At 40.1% G+C, this 16997-nt stretch overlaps 1 protein-coding gene across 3 annotated transcripts in view; it reads left to right on the plus strand.

The window, feature by feature from the left end:
• TP53BP2 (tumor protein p53 binding protein 2) overlaps positions 1–16997 on the plus strand; it is a 67738-nt gene that overhangs the window by 49219 nt on the left and 1522 nt on the right. For 2 of the 3 annotated variants that reach the window (XM_070385454.1, XM_005903726.3), the window contains 6 exons: positions 483–948; positions 2504–3279; positions 6266–6403; positions 7095–7228; positions 9716–9882; positions 14885–15084. In XM_070385454.1, coding sequence (XP_070241555.1) covers positions 483–948; positions 2504–3279; positions 6266–6403; positions 7095–7228; positions 9716–9882; positions 14885–15084 — 1881 coding nt within the window. The remainder of the gene's footprint in view (positions 1–482; positions 949–2503; positions 3280–6265; positions 6404–7094; positions 7229–9715; positions 9883–14884; positions 15085–16997) is intronic. The other variant, XM_070385456.1, reaches the window with a different exon arrangement.

Consider the following 16997-nt stretch of genomic DNA (forward strand, 5'->3'; position numbering starts at 1 on the left):
GGTTAAGGCAGTATCAAGCAATTTGACGGTAAATCTTCCATAACTGTTAGAATCCCAACCTTTGACAACCAGACTGTGGCTGTGTGATCCAGTTAGGAGTTTTGTTTTTTTTTTCTTTTCTTTTTACAACACGGCCCAGATTGCATGAAGTTCCATTGAACAGGAATGGTTTTCAGTTATTGGTGCCATCTGTGAATATGTAAAATGGCAATTAAAAGGTTTTCAAGTGGACACTTAAACAGTTGTCCCAGTAGGAAGGGGTAACTTGGAGGAAGTCGTACCGGGTATAGGAATTGTATTGCATTACTGAAGGTCCTTTTACATGTGATTAAACTCAGAGATTTAAAACTTTTTAATGACCTTTCAATGTAGAGCTAATCTTTTCAGTCTATATTGACACTTGTAAAACTTAGGTTATCTAGAACATTCCATGTACCCAGTTACACAGTATTTTAACTGGATATGTGTGTGTATATTTACAGGCTGCAAATAAAAATGTGGCTAAGGTACCACCTCCTGTCCCATCAAAACCAAAACAGATAAATTTGCCTTATTTCGGACAAACTAACCAGTCACCATCCGACATGAAGCCAGATGGAACTGCTCCGCAGTTGTCAGCAGCTGTTGCATCCATGGGAGGTAAACCCAAACCCACCGTGCAGCAGCAGAGGGGCCTGCTGGCCCCCGGCGGGCCTTCAGTGGGCCCAGCAGACCAGACCCTTCCTCCAGGTTCTAAGCAAGAGAGTCCCCCTGCTGCCGCTGTCCGACCCTTCACGCCTCAGCCTTCCAAGGACGCCCTCCTTCCACCCTTCAGAAAACCCCAGACGGTGGCCGCCAGCTCCATATACTCCATGTACACACAGCACCAGGCTCCCGGGAAAAACTTCCAACAGGCCGTGCAGAGCGCGCTGACCAAGCCCCATCCCCGAGCGCCCCACTTTCCAAGCGGTAAGATTCTGGGTCTCATCTTCACCTGCGTGAATGTGTTTCTGTCCTTCACTGGAGCTGCCCTCTCTCTGTAAACAGGACGGTGACTTGTACCTGCTTTGACTGATGCTTTTGTCCTAAGAGTTTTATTTCAGTATGGCTTCTGTTCTGCATAGGGCTTCCCTGGTGGCTCAGATGGTACAGAATCTGCCTGCAAAGCAGGAGACCCTGGGTTTGATCCCTGGGTTGGGAAGATCCCCTGGAGAAGGGAATGGCTACCCACTCCAGTATTCTGGCCTGGAGAATCCCCATGGACAGGGGAGCCTGGTGGGTTACAGTCCATGGGATGGCAAAGAATCAGACACAACTGAGCGACTGACTTCACTTTCACTTTTTTCCTGTTCTACATGGAGAGTTTAAAGGAGTTTGTGCTAAATGCCAGCTGTTGTGGTAGCTGAAAATGATAGGTAGATAAAATATGAGTAAAATGAAATGAATGAAATAGATAAGTAAAACCTGTAGGGATGACATCACCTCCTGTGTTGAATTTCCCACGTGTTTATTTCCTGTTCACGGACAAGCCCCTTGGTGAGGGGGGAAGAGTGCCTGTGGGTAATTACCGTGCAGAAGGCTGTGTCTTCCCTCGAGGTCTGACCAGACATTCTTGGGGCATAGAGGATTGGACAGCTGCCTCTGTGAATGGCTTTTTTTTTTTTTTTTTAATGCTCTCTACTATATTTTAAGTTGTTCTAATGAGGACACAGCTACTACTTATATATAAAACATCAAAAGATTACTTTGTGTTAAATGTACATGGTCTGGTCATTTGTTGGGTCCTTTTTAAGAGTCATTACTTTACGGGACTAGAATACAATTCAATAAGTTTTAAATGAATGAAAAGGCTTTCTAGTTATGAAATAAGCATGTAGCTGTGGCCCCAGATGTCATGGAACTAATTACACAGCAGAGAATTTGTATGCATACTTCATCTTTCTCTTTTCATGAGTATTTGGTGTGAACTGCTCATATAATAATTTGGGAATTAGACAATGGTGATAGAATGTCTAAGGGGACTAGTTTTGGTAAATATAGGTGGTTATTAATAATTTTGTGAGCCAGATGATTTCTCACATTGACTTACTTTTGAAAACTAAAAGATGGGATCACGCATGTTTAGTTTTAATTTGGACACATGAAAGGATTACCAGTTTTCATTGATTCTAAATCTTTTTCACAGTTTGACATTTTATTTATTTATGTATTTCACATTTAAACAATTTAAATGTGGATGCTATGTAAGTGATTTCTTACAACTGTACTCGGCAGCGTTTTCTTATTGATACGTAAAATAATGGGCCTGTTTACAATCAGTGAGGGTTTTGATTTAACCTATATGTATTATGCAGTGGTGGAAACCTTGCTCTGTTTATTATTTTAAAAAATTAGTTGTATTGAAGGGTATTTATGTAATAACTATGAAATTAAAAGAGGCTTTAATTATTGTTACTTCTGTCTGTTATTTGCTAGTTTTGTTTAATATTAATCAAGGCCTTTTTTTCCCCCCAATTCCAATTAGTGTATGGGAAGCCTGTGATTGCTGCTGCTCAGAACCAACAGCAGCTCCCAGAGAACGTTTATTCCAATAACCAGGGCAAATCTGGCAGCCCAGAACCTGAAACAGAGCCTGTTTCTTCAGTTCAGGAGACCCACGAAAATGAAAGGATTCCTCGGCCGCTCAGCCCGACCAAATTACTGCCTTTCCTTTCTAATCCTTACCGAAACCAGAGTGATGCTGACCTGGAAGCCCTACGAAAGAAACTGTCGAACGCCCCACGGCCGTTAAAGAAACGCAGCTCTATTACAGAACCCGAGGGTCCTAATGGGCCGAATATTCAGAAACTTCTGTATCAGAGGACCACCATCGCCGCCATGGAGACCATTTCTGTCCCAGCCTACCCATCCAAGTCTGCTTCTGGGACTGCCAGCCCGGAAAGCCCGCTGGAGATTCAGAATCCATATTTGCCTGTGGAGCCAGAGAAGGAGGTGGTCCCTCTGGTTCCTGAGCCGGTGTCCCCGGAGGAGGCCGGGAGCGCCAGTACAGAGAGCAATGACGCGCCAGCTCCTTCTACAGGCCTCGAGTATGTGCCTGAAGGAGTCCCAGACAGCAGCCCGAATTTCCAGAACAGCGTGGAAGAACCAAACCCAGAGGCTCCCCCTCTGCTGGAAGTGTACCTGGAGGAGTACCCCCCCTACCCACCCCCGCCATACCCATCTGGGGAACCAGAAGGCCCGGGAGAAGACTCTGTGAGCTTGCGTCCACCTGAGATCACCGGGCAAGTTTCTCTGCCTCCTGTAAGTAAAACCTTTCATCGCAGAAAGCTTTTATCTTGTCACAGCCTTCTCGGTGGCTGATGGTCACAACTCAGCAAAACACCAGTGAGTACTTACGGCCATTCACAAATGAAGATCTGTGTTTAAACTGCTGATTATAACAAATGTCTTCCACAGCTTCCCTTTTATTTTGCAATTCTCTTGGCACAGAGTGGGTCTTACAAATGTTATCAAAATGCAGTATATTCAGTATCATGAACATTTTCACTTTTTAGGAAGACCCCCTTTCTTTATGGAGGAAACAAAAGTTTTGTTCTTAGACCTATAAATACCACGTCTGCTGTTTCTTCTGTAGCTGGTGTTGTATGCATATTAGGGAAGCAACACTGGGAATGAAAAGACTGCCTTTGGAACTTTTGATCATTAGTTTAGCTCTGTGAAATAAGGCAGATGGTTTAACTTCTTGTTGACATCACTCTTTCAAATTTTACTTTTGAAAGCATTGAAATTTATTTTCAGATTTTTCAGTGTCATATTTAGATGGAACCTCAAACTTCTGACATCGATAAAATTGTAATGGTTCTGGAAGAATTGGGTTCTGCTTGAATTGGGGTGTAGGAGAGAGTGGGGTATACAATCTTTAGCCTCATCCTCACCTTCGGCCTGGTTTGAAGTCTCCGGGTATCATAGTGATCCCTTAGGTTTCCTTGTGCTCTGACATTAAGTTATTCTGTTTCAGCAATTGTAATTGGTCTGTTCATATTTTCTATTTCTTCCTGGTTCAGCCTTGGAAGATCGTACCTTTCTAAGAATTTGTCCATTTCTTCCAGGTTGTCCATATTATTGGCATGAATTGTTTGTAGTAGTCTCTTAAGGTCCTTGGTATTTCTGTGGTGTCAGTGGTAACTTCCGTCTTTCGTTTCTAATTCTATTGATTTGCGCCCTCTCCCTTTTTTCTGGATGAGTCTGGCTAAAGGTTTATCGATTTTACCTTTTCGAAGAACCAGCTTTTGGTTTCATTCATTGTTTCTGTTGTTTCTTTTGTCTCTATTTCATTTGTTTCTCCTCTAATCTTTGTGATTCCTTCTGCTGACATAGGGTTTTCTTTGTTCTTCTTTCTCTAGTTGCATTAAATATAAGATTAGGTTGTTTATTTGAGGTTTTTCTTGTTTCCTGGGGTAAGTGTGTAAAGCTCCCTCTTAGATCTGCTTTTGCGCATCCCATACATTTTAGATGACATGAAGCTATTCTAAAGCTTTGTATGTTTTGACTTGGGCATGTCTCCCAGACTCCTTCCAAATATTAAGCTTTTCTTTGGGAGTTTATTATGCCTCTTTGAAGTAGTGAGAAGATCAAAACCTGAGAATGTCTTTAAAGTCGGTTTTTTCAGAGTTTAATTTGAAGTCAATTTTATTTCAGTAGGAATGCAAGCTATCAATTTTTAAAACCTGGGCAAAGCAACATAGTATATTATAAGGATTTCTAAAAAACCGCTCTAGGTACTTTCCTGGCAATCAAGTGGTTAAGACGCCTCGCGTCCATACAAGAGGCATGGGTTTTTGATCCCTTGTTGGGGAACTAGGGTCCCACATGCCACGTGGCTAAAAAATTTTAAATAAATAAATATTGCTAAAGCTTCTTTTTTTTAAGTGCTTTATACATTTGATCCCTTATTACATCTTTAGATGTGGTAGTATTCAAAAATAATGATTATCCAAAGTAGCTTTAGCTACTAGTTTACAGTCAACATTTGTTTAAAAGTTTTAGACAGTGAACATTGAATTGTAAGGGGAAATGTTTTAAAATAGAACTTAAAACTTTTTTTTTTTTTTAACAAATTCGTGCTTCTAAGTTCTGAGGCATGATTCTCTTAGTGTTAAACAAGCAAGATTCTGTCATTCTCTTCCTAGGAAAGTGATTTATAAAGTTTTTCCTTCTTAGCTCGTGTTAAGTAGGAGCCTCTATTTTGTACTTTTGTTTGAAAGTGGATATGACTGTATTATTTATGAGTTGAATTATCGCTGCCATGTAATATTTACATTTCTTTTTTTTCAAGAGACAGCATTTTAGCCATTGCACATTTGTGAAATATATTGATTGCCACTTAATGTTTTTCAAAACTCAGTAGTTTCCATATCTGAAATAAAAGAAAGAAGTGTGGTATATCATACCCTAGGAAATGTTTCTACTCTGTTGGTTGTGTTTAAGAAACCTACCTTAGGGAGAATGTTAGGTCTGGTTGCCTAATTTTTTTAAGCCTGATGTATTAAAATGTAGAGAGGACTTGATTAATTTATTCACGTATCTTGGAATACAGTTAAATTTTCAAATATAAAATAGTGATAGCATTTTAAGACTGGTAGGATTCTTCCCTGGTTTATCTAAGTCAGACTGATCTTTATATTTTTCCTTACAATATACTTTCCCCTCCAACCCCACAAGAGGCTTTATGTTGTGAAATGATTAAAAGAAAGTGTTTTGAAGAAGCCTGATTACTCGGATTTGATTCCGTCTCTGACTGATGTTTACAGGCTGTGTGCCTCAATTTCCTTATCTGTAAAACAGGATAATAGAGTTTTCGTGAAGAATAAAAGAATAATCATTCAATACATGTCAGCTATCACAATTTAGAGTTTGTGCTCTTGCTCAGGTTAATCATGTGGGGTTTGTTCTACTATATTAGGTAATTTAAAGACCAGTCTTGGCTAATTTTGATCCTTGACAAATAATCCAATCTGCTTTACAGATTTTACTCTTAGCCCAGTGTTACCCAAATGTGATTTCACTAAGTTTTAAAGAGTTAAGTTCTTTCCACTCTGTTACATGCATATATAAATATTAAGCTATGTATTATGATTTATATACTTTATAATATAATGTTACACTTTAATAAAATGTGCTAAATATATATTTTTTAAAGTTCTTTTTACTAACTCAGCTGAGATGTTATTCCTCTCCTTTTTGTTGTTTTTTGGTCTCCTAAATCTTCCCTGTGTTTCTTCTGCAGGGCAAAAGGACAAACTTGCGTAAAACTGGTTCCGAGCGGATTGCACATGGAATGAGGGTGAAATTCAACCCTCTTGCTTTGCTTCTAGATTCCTCTTTGGAGGGAGAATTTGACCTTGTACAGAGAATTATTTATGAGGTATGATTGAATTAGTTAATTTCATAAATATGACCTTGTATTTTGTTTTAAAGCTCTGATCAGAAAGCTACTGTAATTTACATTGTTTTCTCTTTTGGGAGTTGGGTTTGTTGAGAGGAACTTTTGAGCATGCTCCACAACCAGCTTCTCTGTTTTAAGAGTGTGGCTGTAACAGTTTCAATAATGTGGACGTTCAGTTTTCTCTGGGGTTACTTTGCTTTCCCAGGGAGATCATGACCCTCCTTTAAAAATTGTTCATGTATGGATTTGTACTCTGCAGTGGTTTCAATTGTGGTCCCTACTTTTCAGAAGCCTGCTATTTAAAATATTTTTAGTTTGACCTTTCTTCCTCTTTATGGCAAATGTGACTTCTGCTTAGACACTAATTTGTGGTGGGAAGTTGGAGGATAAATAAACAAAAATGACTGTAAGGTTATAGTTTCTGGGACTTTTTCAGTTTTTAAAAAACCTTTTTATAGTGAGTGCCTACTTAATGTCTATCTTGCTTCTAGAACTGTTCTTGGTACAGTTTTTTTGGCTTCTGTAGGTTTTAATTATGATTTTCTTAAAAAAAAAAAAATTACTACAAGAGTTTCTTTCAGTTCTCTTAATCCTAAAGAGCCAGCTAATGTTTGATCATTTGGGCAACAAGAAATTTGAGTAACAGTCGGCCTTCTTATTGACGTTATAGGTTGATGACCCAAGCCTGCCTAATGATGAAGGTATTACAGCTCTTCACAACGCTGTGTGTGCAGGTCACACTGAAATTGTGAAATTCCTGGTGCAGTTTGGTGTAAACGTCAATGCTGCTGACAGTGATGGATGGTAAGACTTTCTTTTAAACTCCATTCTGGCTTCAGTTGTATCTGCTGTGTAGGCAGCAGAGGAACGGTGTTGTAGGTGCTTCTGGAAGGCAAAGAAGTATGTCAGTGCGTGTCCTCACGCTATTTATAATCTAAAAGGGGAGACGTGGGAGACACTTTCAGGGAATTAATATGTCCTCGTGTTAACAGTCCTCTCACTCCCATTCTGGAAGCAGATGGAGTTTTAGAAGTTTAGTAGTTAACTAATAAAAATAAGAAATGTCCCAAGGTGGTATACAGTTCACTGGCATGTTTCTGCAGATCTGAGAAATGCTGATTTAAGCAGGTTCCTTCCACCTCCCTGAAACTACCATATGTCTCTTAAGAGGGAGCGTATTGAATAATTTATAACCTTTCCCAAATATTTTTGACTGTGGAATCCATTTTTCATGGAACATTTTGTGGAACTGGTTTGTGGATAATCCCAGGAGATACTATTGCAAATGATAAATATTATTGTTTATAAGATAATACATTATTATTATCTAATAATGTCAAAGGCCCAAATAAGTTACTGTTACTCCTGATAACTGTAGTTACCAGGATAACTGAATGGATACTAAATTTTGTATTTAATTTTTTGAAAAAATAAAATTTTAAATTATGATATGCTTTTTTGGGGGGAAAAATACCAAAAATCTACTTCTTTCTATATGGGAAATTTTTTTAAGTTGTAAATCACACCATGGTTACTCAAGTATTTTAATTTTATAGACTGTTTTTTCTCTTGATGTGGAAATAATTGTGATATAAAATTTACATGTATACACATAAATTCAGACCCCCAGATGCATGGGTTCTCCTCACTTGGCTGTGACTTGTTTACTGTGGCTGTCTCCTTCTTGTTAAACATTTAGACTGTTTTTCCAATTTTTTGTTTTGTTATAAATGATACTCTGAGAAGCATTTTGGTTGCAGTTTTAAAAAATTAATATGTGTAAAATATGAGCCGAATACGGAAACATGCAAAAATAGAGAAATGAGGAAAACAAGCCATGTGCACCCCACCATCAGTATTTTAATATACTTCCTTCAAGCTCATTTGTGAATGTGTGTATATATATAGCTTTTTATGTCTTTTTGTTTTTTTAGTTTAGCTCTCAGTGGAGTTTTTTTTTTTTTAATTGAGATATAGTTGAGTTACAATACTATATTAGTTTCAGGTGTATAGCATAGGGATTCAAAGGTTTTATAGATTATACTCTGCTTAGTTATTTTTAAAATATTGGCTCTGTTTCCTGTGCTGTAGTATATTTATTTTATACATAGTAGTTTGTCTGAGTCCCTTATCCCTGTCTTGCTGTCTTCCTTGCTGCACTCTCCTCACTGGTAACTGCTAGTTTGTTCTCTATATCTGTGAGTCTCCATGTTTTCTTGTATTCATTTGTTTGTTTTATTTTTTAGATTCTGCATATAAGTGATAACATGTAGTATTTGTCTTTTTTATGCCTACTTTTTTAGTTTAACTTTATACCATAAGCAAAACAAATTCTTAAGGTGTCATAATGCCTTTGTTTTCCTAATATTGGGAGTTTAGATTATGTATAATTGTTCACTATTAAAAAAGCCATGCAGTTCAAAAATCTACAGTAATAGTCACCAAACTATTGAACTCAGTGTTTGGGATGGGTGATAGGAAATAAATTTCTATTCTGAAAGACCCAAAGGGAATAAAATGACGAGGGGAGGAGAGAAGAGGGTAAAGAAGTGAAATCTCATGTACTTCAGGGCCTGATTACTGTCCTCAAGCCTGTCTTCTGAGTTTGAGCAGGGGTCCTGACTCTTCCACCACCTTTACTATGAATCTGGAGTCATTTATAATACATTACAAAACATTTGAGATGCTAGGGAAGATTCTCTGTCATGGTATTCAGAAGTGTCTGCTCACCATAGATTGAGATGTGTATTTTACAGTCATTTTTTCTGATCCAGATTGAATTGGCATTTTTTTTTTTCCCAATTAAGTTTCAGTAAGGATTTTAAGTGTTGGATGAAGGGAGTTATTTAGGTGCAATTTAGTTCCTTCAAAAGGGATCTTTAAAGGTGCATGTTTTGAGAAAAGGCCTGTTATTTAAAGAATTATAACCTCCACTGTGGCAGGAATAATTAGACTGGATGCTCCAGAGCGTGAACTAAATACATTTTATCCTGCTTTAGATGATCAGACCCTTCCATGTCCTTTCACTCCTGTGCTTGATTCCTCTCGCCTGCTGGGCTGCCCTGGCCCTGGTGTAGTCCAGCACCCTGACATTTACCTGCGTGGCTCTGTAATTCTCAGATGGGCTCAGATATCTGTGTTTAACTGATTTTCAAAAATCGGTGTGAAAGGTTTTCAGGAGGGGCTTGGTAGATGACAGACTTGAGAACTCTCTTTTCAGATACTCTGTCATAGCAATTGTCATTCAGTTTGGGAAGCCGTCTCTAGCCCTTGCTGTGTCCTTCTCCACAGGACCCCGCTGCACTGTGCTGCCTCCTGTAACAACGTCCAGGTGTGTAAGTTCTTGGTGGAGTCAGGAGCCGCTGTGTTTGCCATGACCTACAGTGATATGCAGACGGCTGCTGATAAGTGCGAGGAGATGGAAGAAGGCTACACCCAATGCTCGCAATTTCTGTATGGTATGGAGCAACTAGATACACCTGTATTGATTACTGCATTCGTGTATCCTGTATCTCTAGGGTGTCATTTGATAAGTGTTCTTATTATTTGGGGGTTCCCTGATAGCTCAGTTGGTAAGGAATCCGCCTGCAATGCAGGAGACCCTGGTTTGGTTCCTGGGTTAGGAAGATCTGCTGGAGAAGGGATAGGCTACCCACTTCAGTATTCTTGGCCTTCCCTTGTGGCTCAGCTGGTAAAGAATCCGTCTGCAATGCGGGAAACCTGGGTTTGATCCCTGGGTTGGGAAGATCCCCTGGAGAAGGGAAAGGCTACCCGCTCCAGTATTCTGGCCTGGAGAATTCCATGGACTATGTAGTCCATGGGGTCGCAGAGTCAGACACGACTGAACGACTTTCACTTATTATTTGAGAAAGCATTTTGTGTTGATACATTGTCCTAGGCATTGAAAATAGGGCAGCCTTGATCTCAAATGTGAATGCAGCTTTTGTGTGTGTGTGTGTGTGTCTAGAAGCAGCTATTGTCCGGGACATCTTTACCAACAAAAGACAGTGATGCAGCATTGCATCTAGCAGGATTAATAGCTTTTGACCATCAAAAGATCCTCTAGTAAGACCTCAGTACTTGGCAAATGATGCTGTATCTTGCTGTATCTTTGCGCATAAGTACACAGAACTCTCCTCCCCGCTTCTAAGATGAGCAAGAGAAATGCATTGTTGGAATAAGAATCCAACTGATTCAAGTTTTCCTGCTAAATCAGACTTGTCACAAAGTAGATCACATGTACTTCAGAGCTAATTTTTTTACTCTTTTGTTCTCTTATTTTTGCGTTTATTATTCTAATGGATAATACCATCAGTGCTGTACCCAGAGAAAAATGGACTTGAGGTTTTAGATGGATAGATGTTGGTTGGCATTGTTATTTACAGGGAAAAATTTTTTTTATTTACAAATCTTAGAAGTTGAGGTTAGTATTTGTTTTTAGACTGGCTTGAGAGGAAGGGAGAAGCGATAAAGATAGCGATAAAGATAAAGAAGCGATAAAGATAAAGAAGCGATAAAGCGAGAGACAAATGAGGCAGCGGTCCCCCAGGACCCCAAACCACTCAGGCATCAGACATGGGAAGATGCCCAAGGTGAAACGTCTTCTCTGGCTGTGCTCGGGGTGTGACTAGGCCTGTTTTCAGGCTCTAGGAGAGAAGGGAGAGAGTCAGAGGAAGAACCACAGATTGTAGATTCTCTTCTTTATCTCTCAGCTCTTAGTTTTTATTGTTGATATTATGATCATTTACTGTTTGTGTTCTGAACTCTAGATCGAAGAATAATTTTGATGTATTACTGTATTTAAAAATCAGTGTTATGTAATATGTGTTTTGTTTTGTTAAAAACATATATTGAAAAAATATAGCTCATATTGGTGATTGAGCTGTATTTAAGTAAGGAATGTGATTTTTAAAAACATTTAAGGACATTTGACCAGAAATTTTAAAAATTTGTGAAATGTTTCGTGGATGTTCAAGCTGGTTTTAGAAAAGGCAAAGGAACCAGAGATCAAAGTGCCAACATCCACTGGATCATGGAAAAAGCAAGAGAGTTCCAGAAAAGCATCTATTTCTGCTTTATTGACTATGCCAAAGCCTTTGACTGTGTGGATCACAATAAACTGTGGAAAATTCTGAAAGAGATGGGAATACCAGACCACCTGATCTGCCTCTTGAGAAATTTGTATGCAGGTCAGGAAGCAACAGTTAGAACTGGACATGGAACAATAAACTGGTTCCAAATAGAAAAAGGAGTTCGTCAAGGCTGTATATTGTCACCCTGTTTATTTAACTTATATGCAGAGTACGTCATGAGAAACGCAGGACTGGAAGAAACAAGCTGGAATCAAGATTGCCGGGAGAAATATCAATAACCTCAGATATGCAGATGACACCACCCTTATGGCAGAAAGTGAAGAGGAACTAAAAAGCCTCTTGATGAAAGTGAAAGTGGAGAGTAAAAAAGTTGACTTAAAGCTCAACATTCAGAAAATGAAGATCATGGCATCCAGTCCCATCACTTCATGGGAAATAGATGGGGAAACAGTGGAAACAGTGTTAGACTTTATTTTTCTGGGCTCCAAAATCACTGCAGATGGTGACTGCAGCCATGAAATTTAAAGATGCTTACTCCTTGGAAGGAAAGTTATGACCAACCTAGATAGCATATTGAAAAGCAGAGACATTACTTTGCCAACAAAGGTCCGTCTAGTCAAGGCTATGGTTTTTTCTGTGGTCATGTATGGATGTGAGAGTTGGACTGTGAAGAAGGCTGAGCGCCGAAGAATTGATGCTTTTGAACTGTGGTGTTGGAGAAGACTCTTGAGAGTCCTTGGACTGCAAGGAGATCCAACCAGTCCATTCTGAAGGAGATCAGCCCTGGGATTTCTTTGGAAGGAATGATGCTAAAGCTGAAACTCCAGTACTTTGGCCACCTCATGTGAAGAGTTGACTCATTGGAAAAGACTCTGATGCTGGGAGGGATTGGGGGCAGGAGGAGAAGGGGACGACAGAGGATGAGATGGCTGGATGGCATCACTGACTTGATGGACGTGAGTCTGAGTGAACTCCGGGAGTTGGTGATGGACAGGGAGGCCTGGTGTGCTGCGATTCATGGGGTCGCAAAGAGTCGGACACCACTGAGTGACTGATCTGATCTGATCGTGGATACTGAGAGCATTTCTGATATGTAGTTTAAATACTGATGCTACTAGACTGAACACAGTGAAGCATCCAGGTATCCAGCCTGGGAAACAGAAGCTGAGCGCTCTCAGCCATCAGTTGGGCCCCTCCTGACATAGCCCCTCTCACATCTTTGGTGACTGCCCCCTGGAATTGATAACAATAGTTGTATCACCTCTGTATGAATCCTACAACTAATATTGTTTATCTTCCCGTTTTTGACCTTTACATAGAATAAACCATACTAGTGATGCCCTGGCTTCTTTTTTCATCCACTGTGGCTTTTGAGAGTCATTGGTGGTGTTGCCTTTAGCTGACGTTTCTTTTCACTGTGCTGCTGTTCCATTTTGGGACTCTCCCACAAGCTATATTTCCATTTTACTTTGGGCGGACATTGGGTTGTTTTCCTGCTTCATGCCTCCCTCCGTCCCTCTCTCTTGCTTGCTTCCTTCCTTCCACCCTGGTGACGATTTTTGTCCTCGTCTCCCAGTGTCCCTAGAACTAGCTGCCAGGTCACAGGGAGGCCTGTCAAGCAGAGTGTTCCTTCTGCTCCGTGTTCTCTTTAACCTTCAGTGGGTTTGGAATCCTATCCCACTGTGGCTTTAGTTTGCATTTCCCAAATTACAGTGAGGGTGGAGCAAGTTTTTAGGCCCTCAGAAACTGTTTAAAACAGTAATTTGTAACTCTTAGTTTAATAAACAATGAGAAATTGTCTTTCACGTCTAATGATTTCCTGGAATTGAGACTCGAGTTGTTATTTCGAGTGCATCATTCCATCCCAAACAGATAACAAATCTGGCCAGCTTTAAAATTGAGTGGAATCATGGTGGTATCAAGTCTTATTGTCCTTGTGAATCTCCCATATTTTGCATGTCTTATATAAGCAGGAAAGTTGGAAATTCACTTGTCCCCATGAGTAGAAACCTGACCCTCTAGATAGGCAGAGCCTTCTTTTGGAAAAGAATGATTTAATTTCTAGTTTTGCCCAGAGTGAGAGACAGGCAGCGTGTGCTGCATCATTAACTGACACAAGAAAAATAGGTTTATAATCAATAACTTAGGTTCACGTAAGTTGAAAGACCTGACTATTTTCATAAGCAAGCAGATACTTTCCTGGCTTTTCTAAAAAAGTGAAAATAATAATGAAGTCTGCCTTGCTCAGGAGATTGCTGTCTAATTCCTCTTCCCCTTCCCCTGTGTTGCCTGCCTGTTGATGATTGCGACTCCTTATTAGCATCACCTTAGAGGATGCTGCTGCTGCTGCTAAGTTGCTTCAGTCGTGTCCGACTCTGTGCGACCCCATAGACGGCAGCCAACCAGGCTCCCCCGTCCCTGGGATTCTCCAGGCAAGAACACTGGAGTGGGTTGCCATTTCCTTCTCCAATGCATGAAAGTTAAAAGTGAAAGTGAAGTCGCTCAATCGTGTCTGACTCTTCGAGACCCCATGGATTGCAGCCTTCCAGGCTCCTCCGTCCATGGGATTTTCCAGGCAAGAGTACTGGAGTGGGGTGCCATTGCCTTCTCCGACCTTAGAGGATAGGGAGGTATAAATGGAGAAAGATGAAACCTACAGTCCTAGTTCATCTGCAGATCTGGTGTTAACTCTGGTAAAAAGTGAGCATTTGGGGATTTTTTTTTTTCCTTCCCCCAGTTTGTGGACTTCAGTGACTTTTAGAATTCTGATTCAAGTTGACTATACATAGACTTTTATATCCTAATACCTGTCCCTATATCTGCATTCTAACATTTTATATATATTTTTCTTCCATCTTTCCTTATTTGGAAATTAATAGAAACCACTTTAACAGGCACAACATTCTGATCTTTTTTCTCTGCCTGCTTTAAGTTTTAGGTAGAGAACAAAAATGATCCCAGAGTTCCTTGGTCATTACACTTAGTCTGCTAAAATTTGACAGATGTCTCATCCACTTTTTTAATATTCTAGACTTGAACAGTTGTTTTTTTCATTCCTGGGTTTGTAATTTTTTTTGTATTCTGAGTGAGAGTAGTTTTGAGAGCTGCTTATAAAGTGTTGGTTAATTTTAGAGCTCGTTTAAAGCTAATAGCATACATTAACTTGTCTTTTATATGTTCCTTCTACCCTGCTGGCGTTCCTCTCCTTCCCCAGCCCCGGGAAGTTTATTTATTGAATGTTTAATGTAGTAGCTTCTCCCATTCCAGCAGGTCCCCATTGCTTCTCATTTAGTTTCATGGAGCTGCAGGTTCTGAGCGTGGTATCCTCTGAGTTACTTACTCTGTGCTGTATCTTACATGATTTTAGGAGTTCAGGAGAAAATGGGCATAATGAATAAAGGGATCATTTATGCACTTTGGGACTATGAACCTCAGAATGATGACGAGCTGCCCATGAAAGAAGGAGACTGCATGACAATCGTGCGCAGGGAAGACGAAGATGAGATTGAATGGTGGTGGGCCCGCCTGAACGACAAGGAAGGATATGTTCCACGCAATTTGCTGGGAGTAAGTGAATGATGTCTTTATGTGCGTCAGAGAGGGGCTTGGGGAAAACGGCTGTGTATTGTAGGTTCAGTGCAGCCTGCTGCCCTTTGTTAATGAGAAGTGGAATTTAACATTTTGTCTTAAATTTAGATCCAGAACCTCATTTCCAGTGATTCCTATTATGATCAATAGCATGTTTACAGGTTTACCAGCCCCCAGAAGTCTGGGGTTCTGTCTTCATTTATAAATACAGTGAAGATAATTGGACAATATGATGGAAATTGAGCTTATGAAATTTGAAATACATTTTGGATTTAAGTTGGGATTTGTGAATCTGCTAGAGAGTTTGAACAGGGCACCAGAGGCAAGATTCTTTGTTCTTGCTCTACTGTTGAATTTTGTTTCATATAAACCAAGAAAGTAATCAAGTCACACCAGCACATATAAACCCATAACATATCTATATTAGTCTGAAGGGGCTGCTCTCTTTGGGCAGACATTCTGGGGGTATTTTCAGGGAAAGGCTAGTATAGTTGGACGAAGTCTAATGTACAGCAAATGGGAGATATTTTTATTGTATTTTCATCATTTGTCAGGCCAGCATGGTCTGTGCCTGCAGAGTGCTTCTGCTCCGCTTGAGGTCCTAAACCAGGGAGCACTGGGAGTGTCCCTCTGCCCGGGCATTACTCTCTGGGGAGATGGCTAAAATGACTCCAGTGTTGGGATCTGGAGCTTGGATTCTGGCCCATGTCTCCTCATTCTGACTCAGTCTTCTCCTTTGTTGTTTGATGTACAGTATAAATGACTTCATACATCTTGACTCCCTCATAGCTCAGTTGGTAAAGAATCCGCCTACAATGCAGGAGACCCTGGTTTGATTCCTGGGTTGGGAAGATCTGCTGGAGAAGGGATAGGCTACCCACTCCAGTATTCTTGGGCTTCCCTTGTGGCTCAGCTGGTAAAGAATCTGCCTATAATGTGGGAGACCTGGAAGATCCCCTGGAGGAGGGAAAGGCTACACACTCCAGTATTCTGGCCTGGAGAATTCTGTGGACTGTATAGTCCATGGGGTTGCAAAGAGTAGGACACGACTGAGTGACCTTCACTTTCACTTTCATCTTGATGCCTGTCTTCCTGGGAGCAAAATTTATTATTATTAAACATTTGGGGTTTGGATAATATTTATTCATCTGATCGTAATGAAAATGGAAAAAAACCAAAACAAGCCATGGAGCCCTTCAAAAAAGCTTTTCAAATTACCAGACAAAAGTAGAAATATAGAGATGCTTCTCTTTCGAGCCCTCCTGTTTGCTTCTACAAAGACTTTAGCGCCAGAGAAGCATAATCTCTTACATGCAGCCACTTTCCTTCTTTAATGAACACCAAGAGGAAATATGTACTTTTACTTCTTATAGTTTCTTGGGGAAAGCTCTGCCCCTTAGAATTAGTTGATTATTTGGGTCTTACTTTAATTTTCTAACAGAGAGGTCCAGTGGTTACTGAAACGTGGGGAGAATGATTCGTTCCCAAGTGTGGAAGCACTTGGTCAGAGATCAAGCTCTCCTCCTGAGGATGGCTTTCAAAGGTTCTGAAATCAGTGGACTGGATTGAAGATTTTCATTTTAATCCAACATTTAAATATTCTTAGTCCTTTGGAAATCTTTCCTGGGTACATGTGGCCTCTACACAACTTCTTTGGGTTTCTCTTGAAGTTTTTTTGAAAAGGAAATTGCCTAAATGTTGAATTTTTAGTCAGAGGCTCACATACAAGTTTTGAAGACTGTATAGGCCAAGTATCTTTCCTCACAGAGAGAAGCAGTCCTTGATATAACATTGATCCCTCAGTTAACTTTTCAGTTTTGGCTTGAAGTCCGACTCGATTGTCTTTTTTTTCCCCCTTTGTCTGGAGGAGGAGAAGGAGGGAGGAAGGGTTG

This window comes from Bos mutus, chromosome 16 (genome assembly GCF_027580195.1).
Source record: "Bos mutus isolate GX-2022 chromosome 16, NWIPB_WYAK_1.1, whole genome shotgun sequence".
Classification (NCBI taxonomy): Eukaryota; Metazoa; Chordata; class Mammalia; order Artiodactyla; family Bovidae; genus Bos; species Bos mutus.